The sequence below is a fragment of the Dinoponera quadriceps genome, unplaced genomic scaffold (genome assembly GCF_001313825.1).
Source record: "Dinoponera quadriceps isolate SergipeBrazil2010 unplaced genomic scaffold, ASM131382v1 scaffold1658, whole genome shotgun sequence".
Taxonomy (NCBI): Eukaryota; Metazoa; Arthropoda; class Insecta; order Hymenoptera; family Formicidae; genus Dinoponera; species Dinoponera quadriceps.
The window spans coordinates 1,630,859-1,655,456 of NW_014555920.1; the positions used below are offsets into that span (position 1 = coordinate 1,630,859).

Genomic DNA, 24,598 nt, shown 5'->3' on the forward strand with positions numbered 1-24,598 from the left:
TAAACGTTGATTTCTGTGAAATAAACCTTATATTTCGCAAGTGAATTTTTAAGTCTATTTCTCAGCGTACGCTGGCGCATCGCGAAATGATCGATTGTCATAAATAAGAATAGGAACTTTGCCGGGTCGCGTATCGCGCCGGCCGGTTCCTCCTCGAGGACGATTTGCGCGGCAAATGGAAGCGAACTCGCCGATACTCACCTAGCCTGTCTATCGTCGGCTGAATAATGGTAGAGATGTAAGGCTTGAAATCGTGGCCCATCCGGTCCGCGAGATACGTGAGGATCTCCAAACCGTTCTGAACGACCTGCAACAAGAAATACGTGCGTCCTTTGAATTTATGGCGCATATCGGCGACGATTACAGCGGCCGATGATTGTCCTCCTTCGGTTCGCGTCGCTTTCGCACGATCGCGGCGCACCAAGGCGATCGGGGTCTATCGGGTAATTTGCTGAGCACAGAAGGTGTTTATACGGATCGCCATTACGAGATATATTAATTGACACGTCCAACTACGGCGAAAAAGGTTGGCTAATAATAGAAGCCGGCCGAGACGACGCGCCTCGGCGACGATCTCGCGCTGTGTACTTCGCGCGTCCTTCGTCTTTCACTTCAAAAACTCCATGCTGAGAAACCCATTTAGCTGAACAACATTCTCGTTTGAATGCGGGCGAACAAATGTTTTGGTCGTGAGAATCAAAATTTGCTTCTCCGAGCCGAAGATTTAGTTTCCTGAACCAAATGTTTGATCCTTCGAAGTAAACCTTTTTTATTTTCATTTCAAAAAACCAGATCTTGGGTTCGGAGGAGTAAACTTTGGTTTTCGCAATCAAAACATTTGTTCGGTCATATTCAAGCAAGAATTTTGTTCGACCAATTAAATAGGTTTCCCAGTGCATGCTGTCGTATGTCGAGAAGGAAACTATTTCCGACGCTCATATATTATATTACCACATTTTATATGACCTTATATTTTATATGCCTTTAGCTGTCGCCATTTTATCTCGCATTATCGCCATCCGATATCTCTCTCTCTCTCTCGATTTCATGCCACGTTTAATTTCGTCGATCGATACGGGAGAAACTAAGGGAATGTATTGCTGGAAGGATGTCGGCTGTCCCTCGGAACAAAACTTTTGGCAATTTATCCAACGAACGAATCCCTCTTTCCAGTCATCACAGCCATTGGCTGTAACGCGAGCGGCGGTGAGATGAGGATGGAGGGAAGAACCGGGCCTAAGAGATCGTAATATAACATCGCTCATACTCGCGCGATGTTGACATCCTCCACTCCGCGGAAGATGCAGTATATCGATCCGGAGGGAAAGACGAAGCTCTCCATCATCGTCGTCGTCGGCCTCTTCGAGTCGGAAAATCGCACCCTCGCGCATCGCCTCTTATTCGTTAGTATGCTTCACCTGCGAGCCCCGCCAGACGGAGTGCACTCGTGATTTTACAAGCGAAGTGCGGCGCGTTGTTGTCTGTTGTCGTCGACTTTGTTCCCTTTGTTTCAATCAAAGGAAGCGCGGAATCAACCAAGCTCGAGGACCTGGTTGACTTCCCGAGACCGACTATTGTGCGCTTACACACGTTTTTTAATGCCCGCTAAATGAGCGCGAGAAATAATTACACGGTGATTACGGTGCAGGTTGTAATTAAGTAACGCGAGCCACAGCAAGGCCTAACGGTGATGCAATTTTAATCGTCTTAATTAACTTCTCGTAATATTTAACATCTGCGATTAAGTGTAGAAGCGCACCACCACCGCCGGACAATGCGTGTGAATGGGGTATTTTTTGGAACGTTGGTAAATTGAATTTGTCGCGAATGGAGTTGGTGTGTGCGTATAAACATACATCATGCACACACACACACGCGCGCGCGCGCCACTGGCAAAAGCGCTCAATGCAGCGCGACGTTTAGATACATTTAACGAAGTGCTATACATAGACATATAAACCTATTTTCGAGCCACGGGGTAAACGTTCTCTCAGGGCTATCGTCTGGCTGTGACATCATTGCTCAGTACCGAGAGTTTTTGCTTTTCCCTTTAGCTACGCTCCTGCGCCATTATCTCTTCAGCTTCTTCTCGGGGAAAAAAGAACGCGTGCACTTCTATAATCCGCCTACGATCCCCGTATTTACCAGTGACTTCCACGTTACACTACCATTATCGTGTTATATTGCCGATACGCGTTAACAGCTCGATAAAATCTGCCCGCGGCGTCGACGCGACTTCTACAAGCGTGAATGTTGAGGGAGACGCCTTATTTGCGATAATTATTCCACTTTCGTGCATCAATATTAATATCTCATATTAAGGTGGTTGCGTTAGCGAAACGAGCTTGATAAGAATCCGAAGATAAAACTTGCACTACGCACGAGAAAAAGTAATTTTGCCGGCATGGCAAATTGTTAGTTACTATAAAGGTAAAGATTGGAGGATATGTAGACGGCAAAATAATTTAGTTAGTATAACCAAATTATATACTTGTGTATAACCTGCGTGCGCACCACAAGTGTACGCGTATGGATCGGACAGTGTCGAAAGAGGTTATAAAACCTATATATATATAAAATCAAATTATTTTGCTGTCTATATATCGATATTTTTTATATATATTCCTTGAGATCAGTGTTATTTTTTAAATTTATATTTTAAGTTTTAATCTCCATTTTCAACACTTTTTAAATTAAAAATAAAGTTTTGATGAAAAACTACTATAATAGAAGATTGAAGACTAATATGCAGACATTAATTAGACAAATTAGAATTATTGGCCATTTGATTTTGAAAACACAGCGGTGTAAAATTCATGATTTATAATAATAATATTCGAAATAAATATACATATGCATATATTACAATATTTATACATCTCTATCTTATCTTATCTATGCACGTCTGTTAGATCAACTGATGCATAGATATAGCATTAATAAGAAAAATAAAAAATAATATCTTCATACTTGTAATATCGTGTACGTACGTCAATCTCAACTTTTAAAATTAACACTCCTTATTTAAACAAGTGAAGTAAATGCAGAAACATAATTTTTCTTGATAGATACTGAATTTACGAGTCGTCCCCTCGACGCGTCGGTAAAAATACGTTGCTAAGTCCAACAATCACCTTAACTCAACATGAAATTATTCACGTGCGTTGAATATAGCGGAACGTACAGGCGAAATGTCCTATGAAAGATCCCAACGACTTAGTTCCGATCGAAAGGCACCGAGAAAGGAAACTCAAACGCACACGCACGTTCGAGCGGAAACACACGCGAATCATGTGAACCCCAGTACGCACGCGTGGGCAAGAGAGAACTCTGGCCTTACTTGTCAAACTTGGGTGCAGAGTCCGTTAAAACCGTCGTTAGAGCGCTCTACGTGGGAGGCGAAGCGCTCGCGGCGCGCATCGCGCGGTGCAGCCACGCGGCGTGTGCAGATCCGCCACGTGGTCGCCGCGGCAATGACGGCCCCCGTTAAATCCGTGAAAATTCGGAACGCGTATTTTCGGGCGGGCGGGTTATATCGGGCATCAAACATCTCGCCGAACTCCATCTTGGCAATTCGACAGAAAACCGGACAGCGGAAGCGGGACGACGATTGCGAAAGCGAGTGGTGTCGCCCGGGAAATCGAGTCGAATCCTCGTTAGATCGTCGACGATTGTTGTTTCTCACTTCTCTTTTCAGAGCGCGTTGACACGAGAGAGTCCAATTATGTCGGGCTAACGGCAGTGACTCGGGCCGCCTCCTGTAATCGCTGCGATTAAAAGAACCGCACGGGCAACCGCGATTGTTCCTACCGATAAAAAAGAAACGTGCGCCTCATTTCTGTTTTTTTTTCCTCCCTTACTTTTTATTTCACTTTATTCCCTTCCAACATGTGGCGACAAGTTCACTGGCGCACGTTGCGAGCGCGGCTCTGCGAAAGCGAAGAACGCACAATTTCACCGAGCCACCCCCCGGTCGCAATTTGCAACGGACTATATTTGGCGACCCGTGCGAGCATCCGACAGTTATCTCTCGCCCGTGTTGAAGCCGACGGTTGTGCTTCAATACGCGAGATAAAACGATGCTCGATAATATCGGTTCGCTCTCGTTTCATTTGCGGCAATTTCGGCGGCGGCGGTGCGCTCGGCGCTTGTTTAGACGCCGGTAAGACTCTGAGTCGCGAGGAGACGCGGAGGGTTCGCGTGCGGAATTCATGGGAGACCTGGGAGATACCGGTTCGATTCACGGGGTACCGCACGTGTTATCAAGCGAGTGAGTTATGCGGTATGCGACATTCGTGTAAGAATGACGCGGCCGAGATAGCGGCAAACTTAACGTGTCGTAATTGGGTAGATCTTGACTCGTGGAGAAGTGAAACGAGCCGGCCGGGAGAACCGCTCTCGCGGGACGGATTCGACGATGACATATCGCGATTTTCCGGTTTTCGATCCCGCGCGAAACTGGAATGCCCGCGACATTAGCATACTCCCCCCCCCTGGTCTCCCCGTGGTCGCAAGTCGACAACGCTCGGTCGCGGGAAGAAGTATACCGTGTTACGAAGTCGCGCGTTAGCGCGGACAACGTTATGCAAGAGTGATAAAACGCGCGCGCGCGCTCGCGATATGATGACGTATGTAAAAAGCATCGAGGCTGATGTCATACTTTAAATCCTGAAAAGGAAACATCCGCGGCGCGGAAAAAAGGCGAGTAGAGCGCGCGATGGACGACGCAAAGCACGCGCCGGCGGCGCGTTGATTCGCGTTGTCCTGCGTCCTTGACATCGATACGCTCGCATTCGTGCCGAATGCGAAAAATCGTGCAGTCCATATCGTATCCGTAAGAAGAGAACATTGTTAAGTCCAATTACGCGCGAGGATTCGCGACGAAAGGCGATCCGACGACGAGAAGTGTAACTTTTTTTTCTCTCTCTCTCTCTCTCTCTCTCTCTGTAGCGCGCTTTGTACTACTGTTTATCTTTCTGTATTTCACGCCTCCGCGTGTAGCATGATAGACAGATAGATATAGGGAAGCAACGCGTCTCATTCATCTCGCTCGCTCGACCGTCCGTCAAAACGAACGCAGAATACGGAGAACTTTTCCGAAGAAAAAAGATGAATCGGAGATGCAGAGGGCAAGCGAGAGAGATACTAATAATTATTAGAACGCGGAAAATATATATTAGGTTGATGCAGAAGACTTGTCCCATTAAAGCACTGAATAAACATCGATATGAACGAAGCACACGTTAGTACGAAATACTCCTGAACATAACTCTATCGGGTTCTTAATCATTTTCTACGTAATATTGTTACAACTAATGAGAATGCATTAATATTAAACAGTAACTGGATGGACATCTAGAAAAACTGCATATATTTCTACCAGGGTTTCACAGACCTGTATTCTATAGGAAGGTATTTCTACATCAACCTGATATTTCATAAAATAAGAATGAAGCAAACTATATGTTGCGAATCGATCCGTTCTCTTCCGCGAGATCGAAACGGAAATTAAGTCTCGCGCTAATTATACATGATAGTCGCACAGAAAGAAAAAACTACTCTTAAATCAAGAATAGATATTCTCATATATAAACAAGAATATTGTAATCTTCTCAGAAGATTTTTAGTTTTGATTCGATCAAATTTGTATATTTGTTGCAAATATTACTTGAACTCGATTCAAGACTAAAAATCTTCTAAGAATATTATAATATTCTTGTATATACATGAAAATATCTACCTTGATTAAAGATCAATTTTCTTTTCTGTGCGGAGAGTAAGAAATTTCGTATCTCGGCCATCAAAAATCGTTAGGAAAATGAAGCCTTTGTTGAAGCATTTGTTGAGGATTAAGAACGGAATGCAATCTGCGCAATGAACGGTGCATATTCATTAAAGAACGACCGATCGAGAAAGAAGCTCTTTCAGGGACGTATTTCCTATTATCCCGAGAGACGTACAATGGACAACCCGTCAGAATACGCAACGGACAGCTGAAAACCCGGATTTAACGGCACGCTCGTGTTTTTAATGTCGCGTTTCTTATTCCTCCGCCCGAAAGGTGAAAACGCGTGCCACTTGCAAGTCAATAATAACGGGCGATGGCAACAAGTGGCGTCGGATGATCACATTCACGACGATTCCCGTTCGAAATTTCAAGCGCCGCAATTAAGCGACACACGCTTCCGCCACCGTTCATAGCTCGATCGCTTTATCGAGTCTCTCGATTGCCGACGAGTTTTATACATGCTTAACGACACGTCGCAAAACGCGATGTACGAAACGCCGTTAACGAAGTCATTGGAAAAAGCACAGGGAGTTTGCTGATTAAATTGAGAAAGTATGTTTTTAAGGAGGGAAGCAAATCAATCGTTGCGTCACGTTACGTCATTTGTATCGGATATATATATATCGCAATGGCGACTCGAATTTGTATCTTTGAGTGCGAATCGTTACCGGTATCGCTCTGAAAGTGCAGAAAGACGCTGGAAGTAAATAAATGGAAGGAAATGGAGAGGTGACGCGTACGATAATAAAAAGTCACGCTAAGAATAGCAATGAACGTACAACGTACGAAGAAGCAGCGCACACGAGTGTGATTTCGTCGAGGTGTACGTCTCTCTCTCTCTCTCTCCCTCCTTCTCTCTTTCTGTGTATATTCGCGTGACCGTGTGTATCGTGTGCACGTGCGCGTAAAGGAAGGATAAGAATATCAAACACGAGAAAGAGAGAAAGAGAGAGAGAGAAATATCATGCATAATGCAGGGTCCTAAATTTTGGTCGAAACTTGGCTTGTTTAACTATTTGTTGTACTCGCGAGAACGCGAGCCTCGCGCATTCCTGCAGCGGACGTGGTCGGAGAATGACGTAAGACGATCTACCGGCGAAATTCAGTTGGTGACAATTTTTTCGGAGCTCACACGTGAGTGTATCAATTACATATACGGGAATTGCGAGCCGACGTAACTCGATAATCCAGGTATAACGCGGTGAAAAATTCCCAAGCAAGAATTTGCGCTGTGCAATCGCGGCTCGAAGGAAAGAGCGACGAAATATTGCCAAAAGAGAATTTTAGAAAAAACTTTGACAATTAAGTATTGTTTCGTCAAACGTATTTACGAAGCGTGTTGTAATGCTTATTGGTAAAAAAAAAAAAAAAAAAAAAAGNTTTAGATCGTCGAGATAATTCGGACATATAATTAGATACATAAAAATGCAACGCTGCGATGAGTCATTCGCCACCGCCCAAGTGACAATGATTTCTTTCGCCCACTCGCCTCCGAACAGAGATTTTGCCACATGATATATGGCGGATCTTTCTACCAGAGAATGTTTCGGATGATACTAATTCGTAAACGTTCATCGTTAGAAAATCATCGTTAGAAACTATACAGAAATAAGTCGATTCAATAATTACTCCGATACTCATCATAGAAAATTTTTAACTTATATCAAATAATATTCAGTTGATCCAAGTATAAAATATTTTCCAAATAAATTATCCAAGTAAGATATTTACTTGATTCAAGCAATATTTACTTAATCCAAATAAAAATTTGCTAAAAAGTAACTATTGGAGTAGTCGTTTACTTGGATTTAGCACTTTTTCCTGCACTGCGGAAAAGTATTTAAAAATTTATTTGTAAAATATAAGGTTTATTTGATAGAAATAAAAATGTTATATCCCAGAAATAAACCTTATATCCCCTATAAATAAATTTCCCACGAGTATTTTTTTCTCAGTGTGTGTAACGTCACCCAGTAAATTTATCGCTTTGCAAATATCGCGAGAGAAAAACGATCGATCTCTTCGGTATAACGCGCTCGAATTGGTTAAACCTTTAGTTTTCATTTGGAATTTCATCTTCAGCGGAATATATTTCCGTGCAAATATTGAGAAACGACATGCGGGATTTTCGCGGCGACCGATCGCAGGAATTATGCGCGAAGCGAAGCGCGAATTTCACGAAATCACTGTCGCCGAGAGCGTACCTGATGGTTTCAATCCCGCGGGGAAGTTTCGAACCGCTCCTCTCCATTAAACTGTCACTGCGAGTGCCGCGCATTTACCGCGGAAGTCTCAAAAATTCTCGTCCCGGACATGTCGTTCTCATCTACGCTCAATGAACATTACCGAAGAACATTTAGCGTCTTAATGGCTCCGATTAAACGACGTCATTCCGACGTTTGGCGGCGCGATAGCGAAGAACACGTTTATACGTACATGGCGTGAAAGTTTTTTTCCCCTTATTCGTAAGTGAACCCAACCCCGTGATTCTTCGATATCGAAATCAACGGTTACGCGCTGCGGAGGATGTCAAATCCGTATCTCGTATTCAGATCACTTTTGTTCAGCGTGAAATCGAAGTGAAACCCCTTTAAAAGCTTGTTAGGTTTTAAGTCTCAACATCTTCAAGCAAATGGCGCGCCTCGTTAATCCATTTGATCGCGACTGTTCTTCCTGGAAGGTTTGTTCGTCGAGAAATAAACGGTTCTCTATTTAATTCGACGGAATATCAGGGACGTAGGAGTAGCTCAATCGGCAACAATAACATGTCATAAACTCGATTGCTCGATCGCCCGATGCAGATTGAGCAATTTAAAGGTCGCACCGGCGAACTCCCGGTCGTATCCTTTGCCAAAGAGGATCTCGAAATATCCTCACGGTATATCACGATCCTCCAAAGTGCAGCGTTCTGCGTTCCCCAAGACGCGGTCGTAAGAAAAAAGAAAAAAAGAAAAAAAAAGAGAAAAACATCCAGCGCGCGATGATGAACGGAGTGACGAGAGAGAAAGTTTTAACAATAACGATGAGAGATGGCTATCTGCGCGCCTAGATTAAATTTGAAAGCGGAGCGAAGTGGCTAATCGTATAAAAATGCAACATCTAAATTTACAACCAACGAGGTCGCCCATTCGAATGTTAAAGGTTAAACACCAAACGTATGAATATCATCCGATCGGGCGCAATGAGAACCTCTGGGCTGCACGCACGCACGCACGCACGCATACACACACACACACACGCGCACGCGAGATACCCGAGTTTGTCACTCGACACACCCCGGACCGTAACTTCGCGATCGGACGAAATTAGGACCGAGACGTAATGAATGTGAAAAACAAAGTATAAGAGGATGGAGATATATACACTGAAACAAAGTACTACTAAGTTCAAGTAGTATTTACTTGTTCCAAGTAAAATAGTTACTCCAATACTTCTTGGCAAATAATGTACTATATAGTAGTCAGAAATATAATTGACTATGTACAACATAATATTGCCCTCATATAAATAGATATTTACTTGCATGTGTTGAAACAATTACGACAAGTATTAAATTCATAATATTGAGGATACCAGAATTTATTTTTAATAAATATTTACTCAATAGGAAGGTTTAAATTTAAACCACTAGGTTTCTTCAAAAGAAGTATTGCACAATTTTAGTAAATACTCTTTTAAATTTAGAACCGTTCTACACCTACATTCAATGATTAATTTATAAGATAAGATGTTACCGCCTTCAAATAAATATTTGCTACGAACCATTAAAATATATTTAAATCGATAAAAATATTATTTGATTTGAAAGGCTAAAAAACAGTTTTAATTACGACAGACTACGTTCACTTGATCCTAGCACTTCTTTTTTCTGTGTACAAATAAGATATGGGTAGCCGAAAAGTCTCCGACAATAAAAAATAAACGACGCGAAGATTGCTCTTAAAAGATTGTTCACATCGCGCGCGTCATTAGCTTCGTGATTGCCGGCACGTACTTAGCTAAGACGCGACGTCGCGACAATGATCTCCCGTATGGATCGGCGAATGTATACATGCGGATAAGCGAATCTTTGAAGCCGACAGCTGCGTCTAACGCTAAATGCAATCTGTCATATTAACTTGTAATCGGGGCGCGCCTTCGAGTTTTCAAACAGTGCCATTTAATCGTTTTAATCTACGATTACTTCGAATATAGTCCTTCATATAGAGAGAGAGAGAGAGAGAGAGAGAGATTAAACGGATAAAAGTACAAGACTATCGCATTTTTAAGGAATCGGAGCATTTTCACGGGGAAGCGTCGGAGAGAGGGAAAACTTCGCTCGCGAAATGGTAAACAACGCATTTTTCCCATAATAATAACACGATTAGCCAGGGCCGCTCGGCTATAAAATATATATTTGCGACGCGTTTCTCCGATCCTTTCACCGTTCTTATGAAACTTTTATTGACATCGGCGCTAATAACCGGCCGCTTTTTCGCGCGCGCGCGTCACCCTGTGCGCTACGCACCGCCTGCTGCTCCCGTTTCCGAGGCAGAGGTGAAAATAAGGGCGGTCGCGTTCTCACGTGCGGACGGCGACGAAAAGCGGCTGCGTTTTAAGGAGCGCACCGAAGGCGGCGACTGATCAATCGTCTCCTTTCTCCATTTATGGACCGTCGTGTGCGTGCTCGACGAGGAGACCGCAGAATCGACGTCGTCGTTAACGTCGGTTAACGTTAAGGGCGAGTCGGCCGCGAGATAACCGCATCTCCGCACCGCGGAGTGACGCGTACGACGAAGAAGCGGCCCGGTATCGACGTATCGTCACGGACACCACTGACCGCGGAAAAACAAATGTCACGTCCGCTGTCAACAAAACGCTCTTGGCAGGCGCGATTTCTTGAAATAACAGCGTCCTTTATCATCTCGACTCAATCGAGCTCCCTCGTCGGCGAAAACAGAGGCGAGACCGGACCGCTGCTATTTTCCACGCAGACCGAAGCCCGGGTTTCGAGCTCTCAGTTGAGCTTGCTCGAGATTTTCACACCAATAACGTTCAATGACAACGAAAACAAATGCGTACGAGATAAACGACGATGGCCGGGGCGGGAGGCTGTTGGAAAAGTAGGCGAAAAAATTCGGGGAGAAAGGTTAAGTGCGCGCGTCTCGCCCGAGATCGTCGTCGGGGTTCTGTCACTCACCTTGGGGTTGCCGTTGCCGAGCCACGGTATGACGTTGTCGATGAACATGCCGATGTCCTGACACTCGATGCTCCTCCCGGAGTCGCCGAGATAGTTCAACAACGCGCTGCCGACGTTCAATTTCTTCTTGATGTCCGTCGTTGACAGGAGCGGCATGAAGCCGTCCATATCACGCGGATTCACCGCCATGGTGGATGGCTAAACGCACGTCCCCGTCACCACCGTCCTCCTCCTCGCCGTCGCGATCGTCGTAGTCGTCGTCGTCGCCGCTTCCCCGCGGCAGAGCTTCCGCGCGACCGTCGATCGGTACCAAGGACGATGTGTTGCCGGTTGAGGGTTGTTCACTCGCGCACGTCGTCAACACACATACTCCGTCATCGCGGCGATGCTTGCGATGCTTGCGCGCGGAAACGTGTACCTCCTCTCGTCGGTCTCCGTCATGCCAATGACAAGAGCGTTCTCGCGACGGAAAACAGACTCGCACGAGACGGTCAGCGCGGTACTGTTCGCCGCGATTCAGTCGTCGTTACGACCGTCGTCGTCTCCGTCGTCGGCGCCGCCGCCGCCGCTCGTTGTAACGTCCGTACGCGGCGCGACCGCTACGCTCGTCACTCGCACGATCCCCCGGAACGTCCGAACGTCACACACACTGTACGCGCAAACGAACGCGCGGTCAGCACTCGTCCTAGCCGTCGCCCCGTTACCACACGTCGCAAACCGTGACCACCCGATCAAACACGGCGAAACGAGATCATCGGCACCGTGCACGCGACGCCATTTTGGTTTCGTGTGTCGAGGAGGCGCTCGCTCGCCGAGTGCGCTCGTGCGCCGCCGCTCGCAGCGCTGCCTCAGCGGTCGCCGTCGCAACCACGCGGAAACCGTGCGCGGCGACGCCGTTGAAAAAACGGTTTGAATCGCGCAGCGTTATATTGTTGTCGGGTTTCGGGCCGCGACTATTGACTTTGTCCTTCCGAGCGGCTGAGTTTTGGGCATACCGATTGCGGGTGTACTCGCGACGTTCGTCAGCTTTTCACGATCGAGCGCGCTTCTTCACGCCGACCATCCGGGAAATTCCAGAAACGACGCCGTCATGGCGGCCCAGTGACCAGAGTCGGCGGTTCAAATTTGAATCGGACGACGAGGTGAGTCAAGAGACTTTCGAACGATTCACCGAGACGATCACTCGTGAGTCGTACGACATCGTGAGAAAATATGGCATTTGTTATCGGCTTGGTTCTGCAAAACAAGACTACAAGAATTCGTCGATCGGCGAAGTCGCTGGTTCAATAATCGCGAAATTGGAAATTCGAATTCAAACGGTCGGGCGCAATGGCGGATGGCGAGTCGCATACGCTATAACACGTTTCATTCTTCTCGGCGTATATTTTCGTAATGAGGTTTTAATGGGGATAATAGTATATACATAGTTACATTCACATATACAATATTAGGTATGTACAATATCATTTGTTTCACCGTTATCGTTATCATCCCATTGTTGTCGGATCGTGTCGACGATGGACGTACGGCGGACGAAAAATAATTTCCTGAACGTACGCAAGTACGCGATAACGCTGTGATTATGAATGTGTGTGTGTGTAATTTCGACGAACAATTTTCATTGCCCCGAAGCTCGTACACTTTCGTGATAGTAGAATGGAAGAATCGCGCGTCTACGGGTCTCCTACTCTCGAGTAGCCTAAATTCACAGTAGCCTAAATTCACAGGGAGAGCTAAGGGCGTGTGTGTGTGTGTGTGTGTATGTGTGTGTGGTGGCACTACGTTCCCTTTGTGAAGGTACAATTCGTGAGAATTCGGTAGAATCGTCCATTAAGCAAGTAACGTAGCGGCCTTACGATCAACCCTCTTTTTACAGTGTGTCCTTGAGCAACGATAAGAATAAATTATTCGAATCAGCAGATGCGTATTTAAACAGCATTTTGTACATGTACAGATTCCGGCTGACGCGTTCATATCCTTACACTTAGCGTCGTTAAATGTGGAATACAAACGCGGGAGCACATCTTGAAGAGTTACGTTACCAAAAAGTGGCGATAATAGCCTATATATACGCGCGTACAGGCCGGGATATCTTTAAGAAAACATGATACTTCCGAATAATTGATATTTATCTCGCTTTTACAGCCTCGGCGATTAAACCGCGTTTACATACGCAACATACGCAGATGATACCTTCATTTTCTTCCAGCGCGTCACAATCATGTTAATCGTAAAATAATCTCCATTAGAAAATATAATTGCCACCGTTGTCCTCGTGTAAAAATTGACACACGCCGTATGAAAAGTGTCGTCAATTAACGTCGATTACAGAAAATCACGTTGAAAATAAATAGGATTTCTATATACGCGTGTGTGTGTATATATATACACACACATGTATAACTTATAATTTAAATATATGTGTATATATTACTCTTTATAAATAGCATATTGCATGCACTCTTTGCACTAAAATATTCATCGACGATTGGACAATCCAACTGAATGTCTAAGATCGCTAAGAGCTATATCACAATGTGTGGCAATAAAAATGATTGGAGCTAGATCACTTATCTTACTTGTCTCGAATATCGCGGAATCTGTTCGAGTGTGCACGAACGCAATCCTCCGATCTATTATTATCACGAGCGAATACAACATATTGGACTGTCCAGACCTGCCTGTTCAAGATAATTTGTGTTCGCAAATCGCACTTCTCGCTTGTCGTGCGATCGGCGACTATAAGGTACTTCGTCGATAGACACGTGATGTCTCTATCGCACACAGTTGGAGCGAAAAAATATTGAATAATATCTGACTGAACCTGGCAGGTATGTGTGTATGCGCGCGCGCGCGCGTGTATGTGTGTGTGTATGTGGAACGCTATTGTATATGTTATCGCTCATATAAGCTTCGTAAAAGCTTCGTGTATGAAGCATGCCGTGTCAAAGCTGCGAAATCCACGATCTGTACCCAAAATATTCTGTCAAAATATCCGATCATTCGTCCTTCATAACGCGCGTGATTAACGTGAATGATTACACTCGAGTTAAAATTCTACCTCAGCACTTCCGACGTTAACAGTACATTTTGCATGCAGATCTGCGTAGGTTTAAAGTCGCACCTTTTTTTCCCTTTTTATCGCTACGTTTATGTACACGTCGTTCCGCGACTTTTTTGAGAGAATCTGACTATCGACATCTCATAATTGGCATCTCGTAACTCTCTATAGAATTCCTTCCCTTACTGAATACCTCGTGCCTCGCGGATAATTCAATAGACAAGAGGTGATCCTTATCGTAACTGATCGTCTTGGAACGTGGTGGTGAACGCAACCCCGTTATGGTTCGTCTATTTCGATCGTTTGATATCTCGCTGTGGTAGCACGATAGTCTACCGTAATAATAGTTTCTTAAACGCTCTCCGAGAGACTTCAATGTGATAGCAGTCGCGTATAAAGGCAAGCAAAAAATAGAGTCAATGCAACTCGGGATAAATTTATGTACGACTATCTAAGGTTAAACTACATAATCTCTCTTAGAATTAACTACATATTGCTTTCTTAGCGAATGATGTTTCGATAGTTTACCAAATGCTAAGTATTAGAAAGATTTTATAGAATAGGTTCGAAAACGCGTGCCCTCCCCCCTCCCTTCCCCAAGCGTCAATCTAAGATAATCTCATATAAGCGTATTCACGAAAACGTCGTTAGGCTTCTTATAGTGTCCGTAAGGAGCCCGTGGGACACTTCTTTTTTTCTCTTTTTTCTTTTTTTAACGCGAAATTCCTAAATCAACTAAAAGTCTCTAACCGATTGTATCTCTACACAAATGTATATGTAAATCGTTTCATTAACAAACAGAGTAACTTGATACCGAATAAGACGCCCGAATACAATAATATTCCAGGACCGATCGAACGATTGCCCCCGAAAACGCGGTCTTTTGCTCTTCGTTCCTACACATCGCACGATAAAAAAATCTACAAAGTCATAAGAACGACGAATAGAAACGTATGGTAGCGTCGTACGAAAACAAATTGCTATGTGCTCGATACCTCAAACGGAAAGGATGTGCCTTAATTTTACGTTATAATTTTATAACGATCTTGAACACTTTCTATTGTTGAATCCTCGCCGCTCGGTCGCGCAAGTTCTATCTCGATAAGGCTATTGCTGTTGCTGCAGCTGTTGCAACAATGGACACACCTCGACTAAAGGAGTACCCAGGATCTCTTGGCATACTTGGTTCATGTCCGGCTCCATCATGAGCGAGGAGATTTGATCTTCCGTTAGCATTTCCACGCTAATTGACCACAATGAATATTCGTTAATAAAGAACAAACCCGATAGATCGCATCATCGAAGAAAATAAGTCAGGGACTCACCTAGCTAAGCTTTCGCTGTCCGACGTCTCCTCGTCGGCATTGAGATAGCTCATCGTTTTCTCCAACGGACTAGGGACTTTCTTTCCTTTACTTTCCGACTTCTCGGACTTTTCAGACTTCTCCTTTTCTCTCTCCGCTGCCTTTGGTTCACTGGAACGTCGTTCCGTCAAGCTGGATATGTTTAGCATCATCATACCGTGATTGAGTAATTCCTTGACGCGTTCTCCCGTACCACCGCCCCACAACATGTCGAGAGATTGTCTTCTACTTGAATTCGCTGAAACGATAATGTATTTATGCACGGGAACATGTTCGCGCGAAATGAGTAGAAAAGTCTTCATATAAAGGTCGCACTTATTACTTACTGGAACTACCACCACTGGCCTCACCGCCAGCTGAACTCCTAGTTATCCAACTGGCTAAGCTACCGTCGAGCTTGCCTCTGTTCTTCACCGATGGACTTCTCGTAACCTCAGCCTTCTTCTCTTCGCTCAAAGTGACTTCGTTTACTTTCGATATCGTGGGTAAGGATTTTTGAGTGACTAGTCTTTTTCGATTGGGCTGCTCTTTCAATGGCTCGACGGTCGCGTTGATCGGTTGAGCAGTCTCTGGGCTCAGGTCCATCGGTAGCGGCTTGTACGGAATCTGATCGTCCTCGTCAGAATACACGTCATTGTTGTAGTAAACCTCATCCGGTGAGTTATTCAGACTGATCTCCGTCCACTCCTCCCCATTTTGAGCCGCGGTGTTGCTCTTTCTATCGTTCACCGGCGACTGGATTTTCACTCTCTTCTCTATGGGAGAAATGATTCCCGACAGATCGGCCAGGCCTGGTGCAGAAGAGCTCGTGTGATTTAAAGGTACGATATGTTTCGAGTCGGTCGCCGCGATACTCCGTGGACGGTCACGTTTTATGTATTTACGTGGCTCGGTGGATGAGAGATTCAGGTTGTTTAGGCCCAGGTATTCCGACGATGAGTCTCTGTCAATCTGAGAGGAAGAGGCGCGTGTAACTAACTTGGAAAACGGGAATCATCCAGTACGGAAGATCGGCACTTACTTTCGTAGGCATAGGACACGGCACACTCGGACTTATTTTGTCAGGAAGGCGTAAGTACTCGTCGCTGGTGTAATCCGTACTGTCTGGGGATCCAGTCACGCTAGAATCCGTCGGGGTCGCCGTATTGGTCGGTGCGGTGGAGTGATCGCCCGCATCTCGTGCGTTCTTGTCATAGTCATCCGTGCCGTCGTATCTTCTCGTCTGCCGGCAAAAACGCAATGAGAATTTTATACACAGCACTCTGTGAATCACCATGCTTTCTCGCGTAAGCACGTAATCGCCTATACCCTGTGAATCTCGTCGCTGATCTTTTCAAGGTTTCGCAGTGCTTCCGCGTACGTCATTTTCGCCTCGCCGACTGATCTCTCCAACGCACTGACTTTCATCTTCTGCTCCTCCAGCATTTGATTGAAATGTGCTTTCATTTCATAGTAAGGCCTGTGTTAATTATATAATGTCTTATTAAGTATGGACTGCGTGAACAGTGTATATGAGCCGTTTATTTTAAAAATGATACACAAGCCTAATTAAAAAAAAAAAGGAATTTGATATTTAGATACCATGTTTACAAATCAATGTGAACTAATTTGGTAATAAAGATTTTGCTTTACCAAAAAATGGACACATACAACCTGAAGAAACGGCTCATATGTATTTGCATTCTTTGATTATTCGAGTATTTGTTGTATTTATACTTTTAATCATACGCTATATGCATGACAATTTAAATCACCTATCACATAGCAATTGAATTGAAAGCGATTTGGTAAAAAAAAGGAAAAGAACAAACCCTGTATGCACAATGAAGTGCATTTTTTTGTGTGAAAAGCTCAAACAAAAAATTAGCAGGTTACATGTTTCAAGATATTTTTATGTAATTCATGCACAGGGTGATGGTTCAAAAAATAAAAGAACAAAGAGCTAATTCGGTATGGCACACATAACAAAAATTGTGTGAGAAAAAATAAAAAAGAATATCTATCCTACTTACAACATGAGCAAGTTGTGCCTGTAGGCGATACTGTTTATCAGAAGCAAGCTGCGACGTGCACCCATACTGCCAACATGAACATATAACCAAAACACATAAATACCATAAGGACTATAGAAAATAACTTAACGGACTAATCATCCAAAAAGTAACTCGGTATCCGGACTGAAGGGGAAATATAAAATATGTCGATAGCGAATGAGGGAGGAGAAAAGTAATAAAAGACATTTTGTTATATAAACAGTCGTCATGTGTTTCGAGAACATTAACTTGGTTGTATACAAGGTTCTAGTTCATCAAAGTGGCTTGTATTAATGAACTAATATGCGATAACTTCATGCATATGACAGAACCATCAGGGAAATAGGTAATCCTCGAAATCTGTTAACGGGGCAGTCGCGAGCCTCTTACATACCTAGATTTGGCAATAGTGCGTTTCAATTCGCGTTGTAATCTCTGAACTTCGTGCTCCGCTTTGTGATACAATGCGGTCGTATGCCTGTGCTCTGCCTCGGAGAGAGCTCTCTCATGCTCCGACTCGTTGACTCGTGATGTAGCATGATTCAACATTTCCTATGAGACGTTCCGCCACGTAACGCTTGTGTATAATTTTAAGTGACAATAAGGCCCCCACATTCACGGGTTTTACCTGCCAAGCATGATCGAAACATCTCCCTTCGGTTCGTAATCCTTCCTCCGCTAGGTACACCATTTCTTTGGCCGCCGCATGTTGACTGTTGGCTCTCTCGAATCTGATCGCAGCCTTCTGCGTTTCTTGTAGTGCCTGTGAAGAATGATGATTTTCATGTTATCTCGAATCCTCGTCAGAAGTATGACAGTTGTTATCAAGTTGTTGAAGCAAGACTTACTTCTTTCGCCTTAAACCTAGCATCGTAATATGGTCTGGACTTTTCGATGCAAGCTCCAAGTTTCTTAGCTAAAGTGTCAATCTTGATTGTTGATTCGCACAGTAATTCCCTGAAGGTTGCCCTTGCCTCCTGAAGATGATAGAATGATTAGCACGGTAACTTTTCTTTAAATGAAATGTAAATGCGTGACACACGAAGCTCTATGATTCCTTGTATAAACTGCAATCTCAAGTTATACATTATTTCTTTAGTTGAGACTGTCACAGACTGTCGTTAAGATCATCGTCTCAAGTCATTATCCATTTGCATGTATCTCACACACAGCAATCGTCCCAATAAAATCTAATCGCTATCAGACTCAAAACTTGCCAGCAATTTTGTTCCTCTAGCATCGCATTCATATATCACAATATAGAATCTAGACAGGCTAATCCAGGCTTTTACAAAGTACAAGGTCAGGCTTAGTGAAAGGAGCTACTCACATCTAAATCAACCTCTAGTTTGTTGATGTCATCAGTAGCTGTATTCAATCTCTCAAGTTCAATCTGAAACAATGGAAGGTACATTATTTTTTTTAATGGCATGTATCAATTGTCGGCATATTGTATACGATGGAGAAAAAAGTCTTAATCCGACAAACGACACTTTGCATATTCATTCAGAGATATAAATAATAAAATCGTTTATTTATATTTACACGCAAACTGGCAGGGTTTCATGATAAATTACTGTAACAACAACTTGTGACACAGTGCTCGGTACCGGGCAACGAGGGTAATTTAGTACGCGTGGTAATGGGCACTCGGTCGCACGGGTGGGAAGAAGGGGACAGAAGAGGGGGGGGGGAGATAAGAATCGGGGACGTTTTACGACTCGTGGATGGGCGGGGGAGTGAAGAGAAGGGGGAGATAAGAAACGTTCAGCAACGTGCGGAAAATGGAGCAACCGTTGCATCCGAAATCCGTCACCGGAGCGCGTTTTCCCTCCGATCCGCGCACGATTCCATTCTCGCGACCACCTTTTTATCCACCACAACGAAATGTCAATATCGCGAGGAGACACCGCGCGAGGTGCCGAGGCACGTCACGTCACGGCCGATGCACAGGGGCAACGCTTCTCACCTGCACTCGCGGGTCCACTGCATCGTCGACGCGGTCGTAATCATCGGCACTCTCTTTCTGCACACGTCCACTCATAATTAAATCTAAAGGGAGGATTTTTATTTACAGCTCTTCATGCCACCTGTGTGTATCGTCTGCTACATATCAGGTGGCCATGTTGGACGTCAAGGCATCTATAGTGCCAGCAGCGAGCAGGAGCGTCGTCACTCGCTCGGGTCGAGGGGCGTCAGATGCTCCGTGCGCTTTTTTTTTTCTCGCGAGAACTTCCTCTCGGAGCGGGGAATGTTATCCGTGAGGTCGCACGATAATAGAATCGATCTGCGGATTTGCAGCTACGATCCAAGATTCACTCGGACGAACCGAGACAATTCTCAATTTTCTTCGTTCTGTCGTTAAAATATATTCCGTTATAAAATAAGCAGAGTCTCGGATTTTTGACATCACAACAGATACTTGCGAGTACATTTCCCTCGTAAATATTATGAGACTCGATTGTCGCTTCAGTCGTATCTTCGCATTTTCCGACAGAATTTTCTCCATTCGTTCTTTCTATTTAGAGAGAATCTCTGATACTTTGAGGACATCTGGATACAGGCGAATTTTTATTATTTGTTCTCAGCAAGCAATGCTCTTTATTAATCTGTCGATATCGATTGAGATATATTCTGTCTAGATTTCCTGGTCGCGGTTTGAAATTTGCCGCCGACAGCACGGGCGCAGCGACCATCGAAGATGGCGGCGGTAAGAGCGCGTTGTCGGAGGGCGTTGCGCGCGCCAAGCCCGCCTGAACTCTCAAACGTACTTTTACATTCGCACTGGTTGGTCGTGTGTTGCCGGAGCAGGTGGATTACGTTCTTCTGGGGAAAGCGGCGGCCCGTGCAGGAACGTCAATCACCGGGCAGCGCATAATAATTGGCCGGTAAGTGAAAACGCCGCGTTACACGCGCGCGTCGCACTTTTGGGCTCGCTCCGGAAACAAAATGGAAAGGAGTCGCCAAATTTTCCGCCGAATACCCGCGCGCGCTCTGAACGAGATGGAAAAGATCTTTCGGAATACCTCGTACGCGCGCGCGCGCGCGCACAGCTTGAACTTTCTATTTCGGCATTTTTACGAAGGAGCGAGCGAAGGAATGAACGAGCGAGCGAGCGATAGAAGGACGCGACTAACGCGGAGATAACACGCAAAGGTCGCAGAAATCGCGCTGCTTCGAGCCGCTTCGTCACAGGATGCCCCGTTGCGGAAGGATAACGCGTTCATACGTGCGTGTGTACGTACGTATGCATGTATGTGTGTCCTCGCTCGCGACGACGACCGGTCACTCGGTGTCACACTCGCTCCGTTCGATGACACCGAGGCCAATTCGCCTTTATCGCGCTTATTTTCCTTTCTCGTCTCCGGGGAGCGAGACTGCAACGATATCGCGCACAGGAAGTTTCCGATTTTCCGGTCGCCCAGTCACTCGCACGCACGCACGTTCGCTCGCTCGCTCACTCATTTCCAAGATTCCCATTCCGTCCGGTTTACAGTCGCTCAATTTATTTCTCACGAGTTTGTGTACTCGGCGACCGTGTGTTTACGTCGCATCATATGTGCGCGTGCTCACGCCGTGTTTTTGCCCGCGCGACAAGCAGGATGAAGCGGCCCGAGTAATTCGGACGGTCGTTAGAAAGTAGCGGAGAGGCACGACCGGAGAGAGAGAGAGAGACGACCGATCCGGTCGAATGAAGGGCCGGGACGCGTATTAATTGTAAACAATGTACACGGCCTCGCGCGAGCGGCTTGTATTTCTCCGAGCGTAGTGCACGGTGAATTGACTCAAGGACTCGCCGGCGCGAAAACGCGCCGTGCGCGACTACCCACCTTCAAATGTCAGAAGCACTTTTACCGCGCGAGCGAGCGAGAGAGCGAGCGTTTTTCCCTCCTCCTCCTTTCGACCGAAACGGGATTTTCGCGAGTTTCACGATGCACGATCATCGACGGCGCTCGTAAACACGTTCAGGCGCTCCCGGCGAGTAATTCTCCCGTCGGATGTTACTCGAGCGATTAGATTAGAAAGCTCGAGTCGCCGTTTCGCGTATTTGGTGGCGCCCCTTGTGCCGGAAGAATTCACGTTTCGCCGTGCGAAACACGCGCCTGCTCTTCCTCCTGCGCGTCCTTCGATACTAAGTCCTTCTGGAACGTAGTGCGCATACATACATACATATACACACGCATGCCCGCGAGTAATGCGTATAATTTCACTCGCTCATGCTCATCGGCCATGTCGTAATTCGACGTTTCCCTGAAATTCCTGCGAAATTCCTCGCAATGAAGCGTCACCTGCACGGGGGGGAGGGGAGGGGGGGAGATGCAAGGTCACGGAGACCCGCGAGACGAGACATCGTTAAATTCTTTCACACTTCGCGGACGGATTCGCGTAACTTACGACAGTAACGGAATCCTGCTGGTTACGGTATTTGAGCGTGTCGCGCGCGACTCGACCAGCCGCCGCTAATCACCGTCGCCCGATCCGTCGTGTTCGTCGATTGATTAATCCAAGGGACTTTCAATTAGCCGACGGATTAATCCGTCACCCAGTGTGTGGGGAAATGAGTAACGCTCGGCGCATGTTGCGCTCTCGGCCTGGGCGGCGTTCGCGTGCACGCAACTGCTCGCAGGTCCTCGCCGACGGCGCTGACAAAAGCGACCGGTTTAATGGCTAAGCGAATCGCATTTTAAAGAGTCACCCGGTGCACAAGCGGCGGAAGACGCATTGATGCGAGCGAGAGAGAGAGAGAGGAGCAGCCGGTGCGTGGCTCGCAGGCTCGAACCTGCCGTTCCGACAGGACTTGACGGACTTCACGTCTCGGCAACTATGCGAGTTACTCCGCCGTTCCCTTAACCGTGTATCTTTACGTGTTTTATCGCTTTTCTCAGATAATTCATGCATGGCCGCTCTAATCGGGATCATTTTAAACGAGCGGTGTCACGGACGAAAACGACGCTCGTCTCATCGGGAGGACGAAATTGTCATGTACAATGAAAAATAAAGTAAAGAAAACTGTAGATAGACTGTAGATAAACTGTAGAACAACATGAAATGAAATGACATAAAATAGTATCTCATTTACGTACGCGTCTCGGCGACGAATGAAGGACGCATTGACATCTACGATGTGAAGTAAAGTGCGATTATATATAATGATACAAACTAGCTGGTGTTTTCCTTCGACTTGACATTCGAATTTCGAAGATTCGAAGCATCAAAATTATGAGACTTTTAAACCATACGCAATATCTGTGGCAAACTTCGCCTTACCGAAATTCGAATTTCCTTCGAAGCGTCGGAATTGTCGAAGATGAACAGCCTTAATATAATAGACAACACGAAGTTGTGAGTGAAATATGAAGTAAAATAGTATCTCATTTGCGTGTGCTCATTCGCGTCTCGGCGGTGAATAAAGCGATAACGATCTCGAAGCAGGCTGCACTTGCATGCAGGACCCGTCGCGCGTTCCGTCATGGACAAAGTAGATAGGTACGCGAGCCACCCGGTATAGACGAAAGTAGCAATTTGTTAAAGAAACGAAAAGAGCGCGGAAACACCGTCATCGTGGCAAACAGTCGGTAATTACTTTTTAGATGGCGAAAACAATTTGCATTTTTGAGCGTTATCGCGCGATAATGTCGCAAACGGCGCGTTCTGTACGGATTCTGAGTACATTCCGATTGTGCGTGTCGGCCGACTACGTCTATTAGTTACGACGCGACTTTGTGCTGCGTGAATGCAGTAGGAAACCGGCGATATCGCGAAGGAACGGTCGACTGTTGTTTTCACGTCGCTTTGTCTCTATATTCCGGTGCTATTCGCGTAGAATGCGGGCTCCGTACTGTACTGTGAAGTGTCATTAGCCCTGAACGAGTGACACGGGGCGTGACAGAATGTCCACAATGTCACTTTGTTTTTAAATACGATGTGTATCGGTTCGAGCCGCAAGTAACTTCCGAATAAGCGAGTGTGAAGTGATTTTCTAGAATCGTCAATGCGGAAGAAATCATTAATATACTCATAAATGTCCATTAGATAAGATTGAATTGTTAAATGATGACGAACTTTTTTCTCAAGAGACAACTTTATGAGAAAAATCCAATTTAAAAGAAGAGAAAGAAAAAGTTGCCTGTCTCTTTTCCTTATTAGAATCGACAGTAAAACATTTTTCGTCTGTGATAGAATTTTAGAGAGCCATGCAAGTTCCGTAAAATGTTAATTTTATTGACGTCCACTTTCGCGATAGAATTCTCATCGATTTATTCCACCGGGATTTTGGTCTGTTACTTTCGCGTAAGGAAGGGTATACTTACTCTCCGGGGAACGACTCGCACCTGTTAGAGTTACCAGGAATCTCGCAGCTGCGTTACTTAACACAGACATCGGTCTCTTCGGTTTTAACGTGAAATGTTGCGAGGAAATATATTTGCGGTAATCTTACTTCGACTACCTCGATAATCTTACTTACAAAAATTAATAACGCCCGCGTCTACCCGAGCGACGATCTCACGTAATGCGGTGACTTCGGGAAAGACGTTTTTCACTCGCACGTCAGACATTTCTGTTAACGAGCAGCTATCGGGATTTTGGAAATTCCGGAAATCTCTGTCGCTACGTTCCGTTTCGACGGAAACCGGAGATAACGATAAAGTGAAAATCTCCCTGCGTGGACTTATCGAAATGTTGAGTGAAAAAGAACTTGGATACGGTATATCAGTCATTAGCCTCGTTAGTCAACGCCTCCTAAAACTCGGTGCACGAAGACACGTGATCCAGTGCGTGACGCGTTAAAACCCCGTCGTCAAAGCACTCTGATAATATTCTATCTCATACGCCCGTACATGACTCGCACGTGTGTGTAACGTGGTGCATACGGCTGCGGATAGATGGGTCACCCGGTACATGGCGAAATGTCGACCTTCTGTCGTGCGACGGTACAATGCAGGCGCACGAAAATGCGGGCGCAAAAGAGATCCTCGCGACGGTCAAGAGCACGGTCGAGGGGAGATCAGCTGGCCACCTGGAAACCTTTTGTCGGTTAACCGGGGTGTTTCACGGTATCGCCAACGGTATCGATTGCAAGATCGGTAGGATCGAATTTACACGGGAACTGGTCGAGATTCGAGCGGAATTCGTAGAAATGTGATTCGCCGTTGCGAATCGATGACTCGCGGA

General features: G+C 45.5%; 3 protein-coding genes across 6 annotated transcripts in view; 1 reads left to right on the forward strand and 2 right to left on the reverse strand.

The window, feature by feature from the left end:
• Nucleotides 1–11,749, reverse strand: part of LOC106745767 (CLIP-associating protein 1) — a 49,189-nt gene extending 37,440 nt beyond the window's left edge. For both annotated transcript variants that reach the window (XM_014621667.1, XM_014621666.1), the window contains exons 1-2: nt 10,968–11,749; nt 202–307 (exon numbers count right to left, since the gene is read on the reverse strand). In XM_014621667.1, coding sequence (XP_014477153.1) covers nt 202–307; nt 10,968–11,156 — 295 coding nt within the window. In that variant the 5' untranslated portion in view covers nt 11,157–11,749. The remainder of the gene's footprint in view (nt 1–201; nt 308–10,967) is intronic.
• Nucleotides 6,854–24,598, forward strand: part of LOC106745770 (PTB domain-containing engulfment adapter protein 1-like) — a 48,862-nt gene continuing 31,117 nt past the window's right edge. Inside the window, exons 1-2 of one of the 2 annotated variants that reach the window (XM_014621675.1) lie at nt 6,854–6,922; nt 20,068–20,313. The gene's annotated coding sequence lies outside the window, so the exon portion shown is untranslated. The remainder of the gene's footprint in view (nt 6,923–20,067; nt 20,314–24,598) is intronic. The other variant, XM_014621676.1, reaches the window with a different exon arrangement.
• LOC106745769 lies at nt 13,547–19,571 on the reverse strand. Of its 2 annotated transcripts, XM_014621671.1 has the most exons (11): nt 19,395–19,571; nt 18,756–18,818; nt 18,274–18,402; nt 18,054–18,188; nt 17,820–17,977; nt 17,405–17,470; nt 16,701–16,851; nt 16,414–16,614; nt 15,719–16,343; nt 15,354–15,630; nt 13,547–15,271 (listed from the first exon to the last, which is right to left on the reverse strand). In XM_014621671.1, exons 1-11 carry the CDS (start codon nt 19,467–19,469, stop codon nt 15,136–15,138), a joined length of 2,016 nt encoding a protein of 671 aa, XP_014477157.1. In that variant the 5' UTR covers nt 19,470–19,571; the 3' UTR covers nt 13,547–15,135. The 2 variants fall into 2 exon arrangements, with proteins under 2 accessions (XP_014477157.1, XP_014477158.1); XM_014621672.1 differs by lacking the exon at nt 17,405–17,470.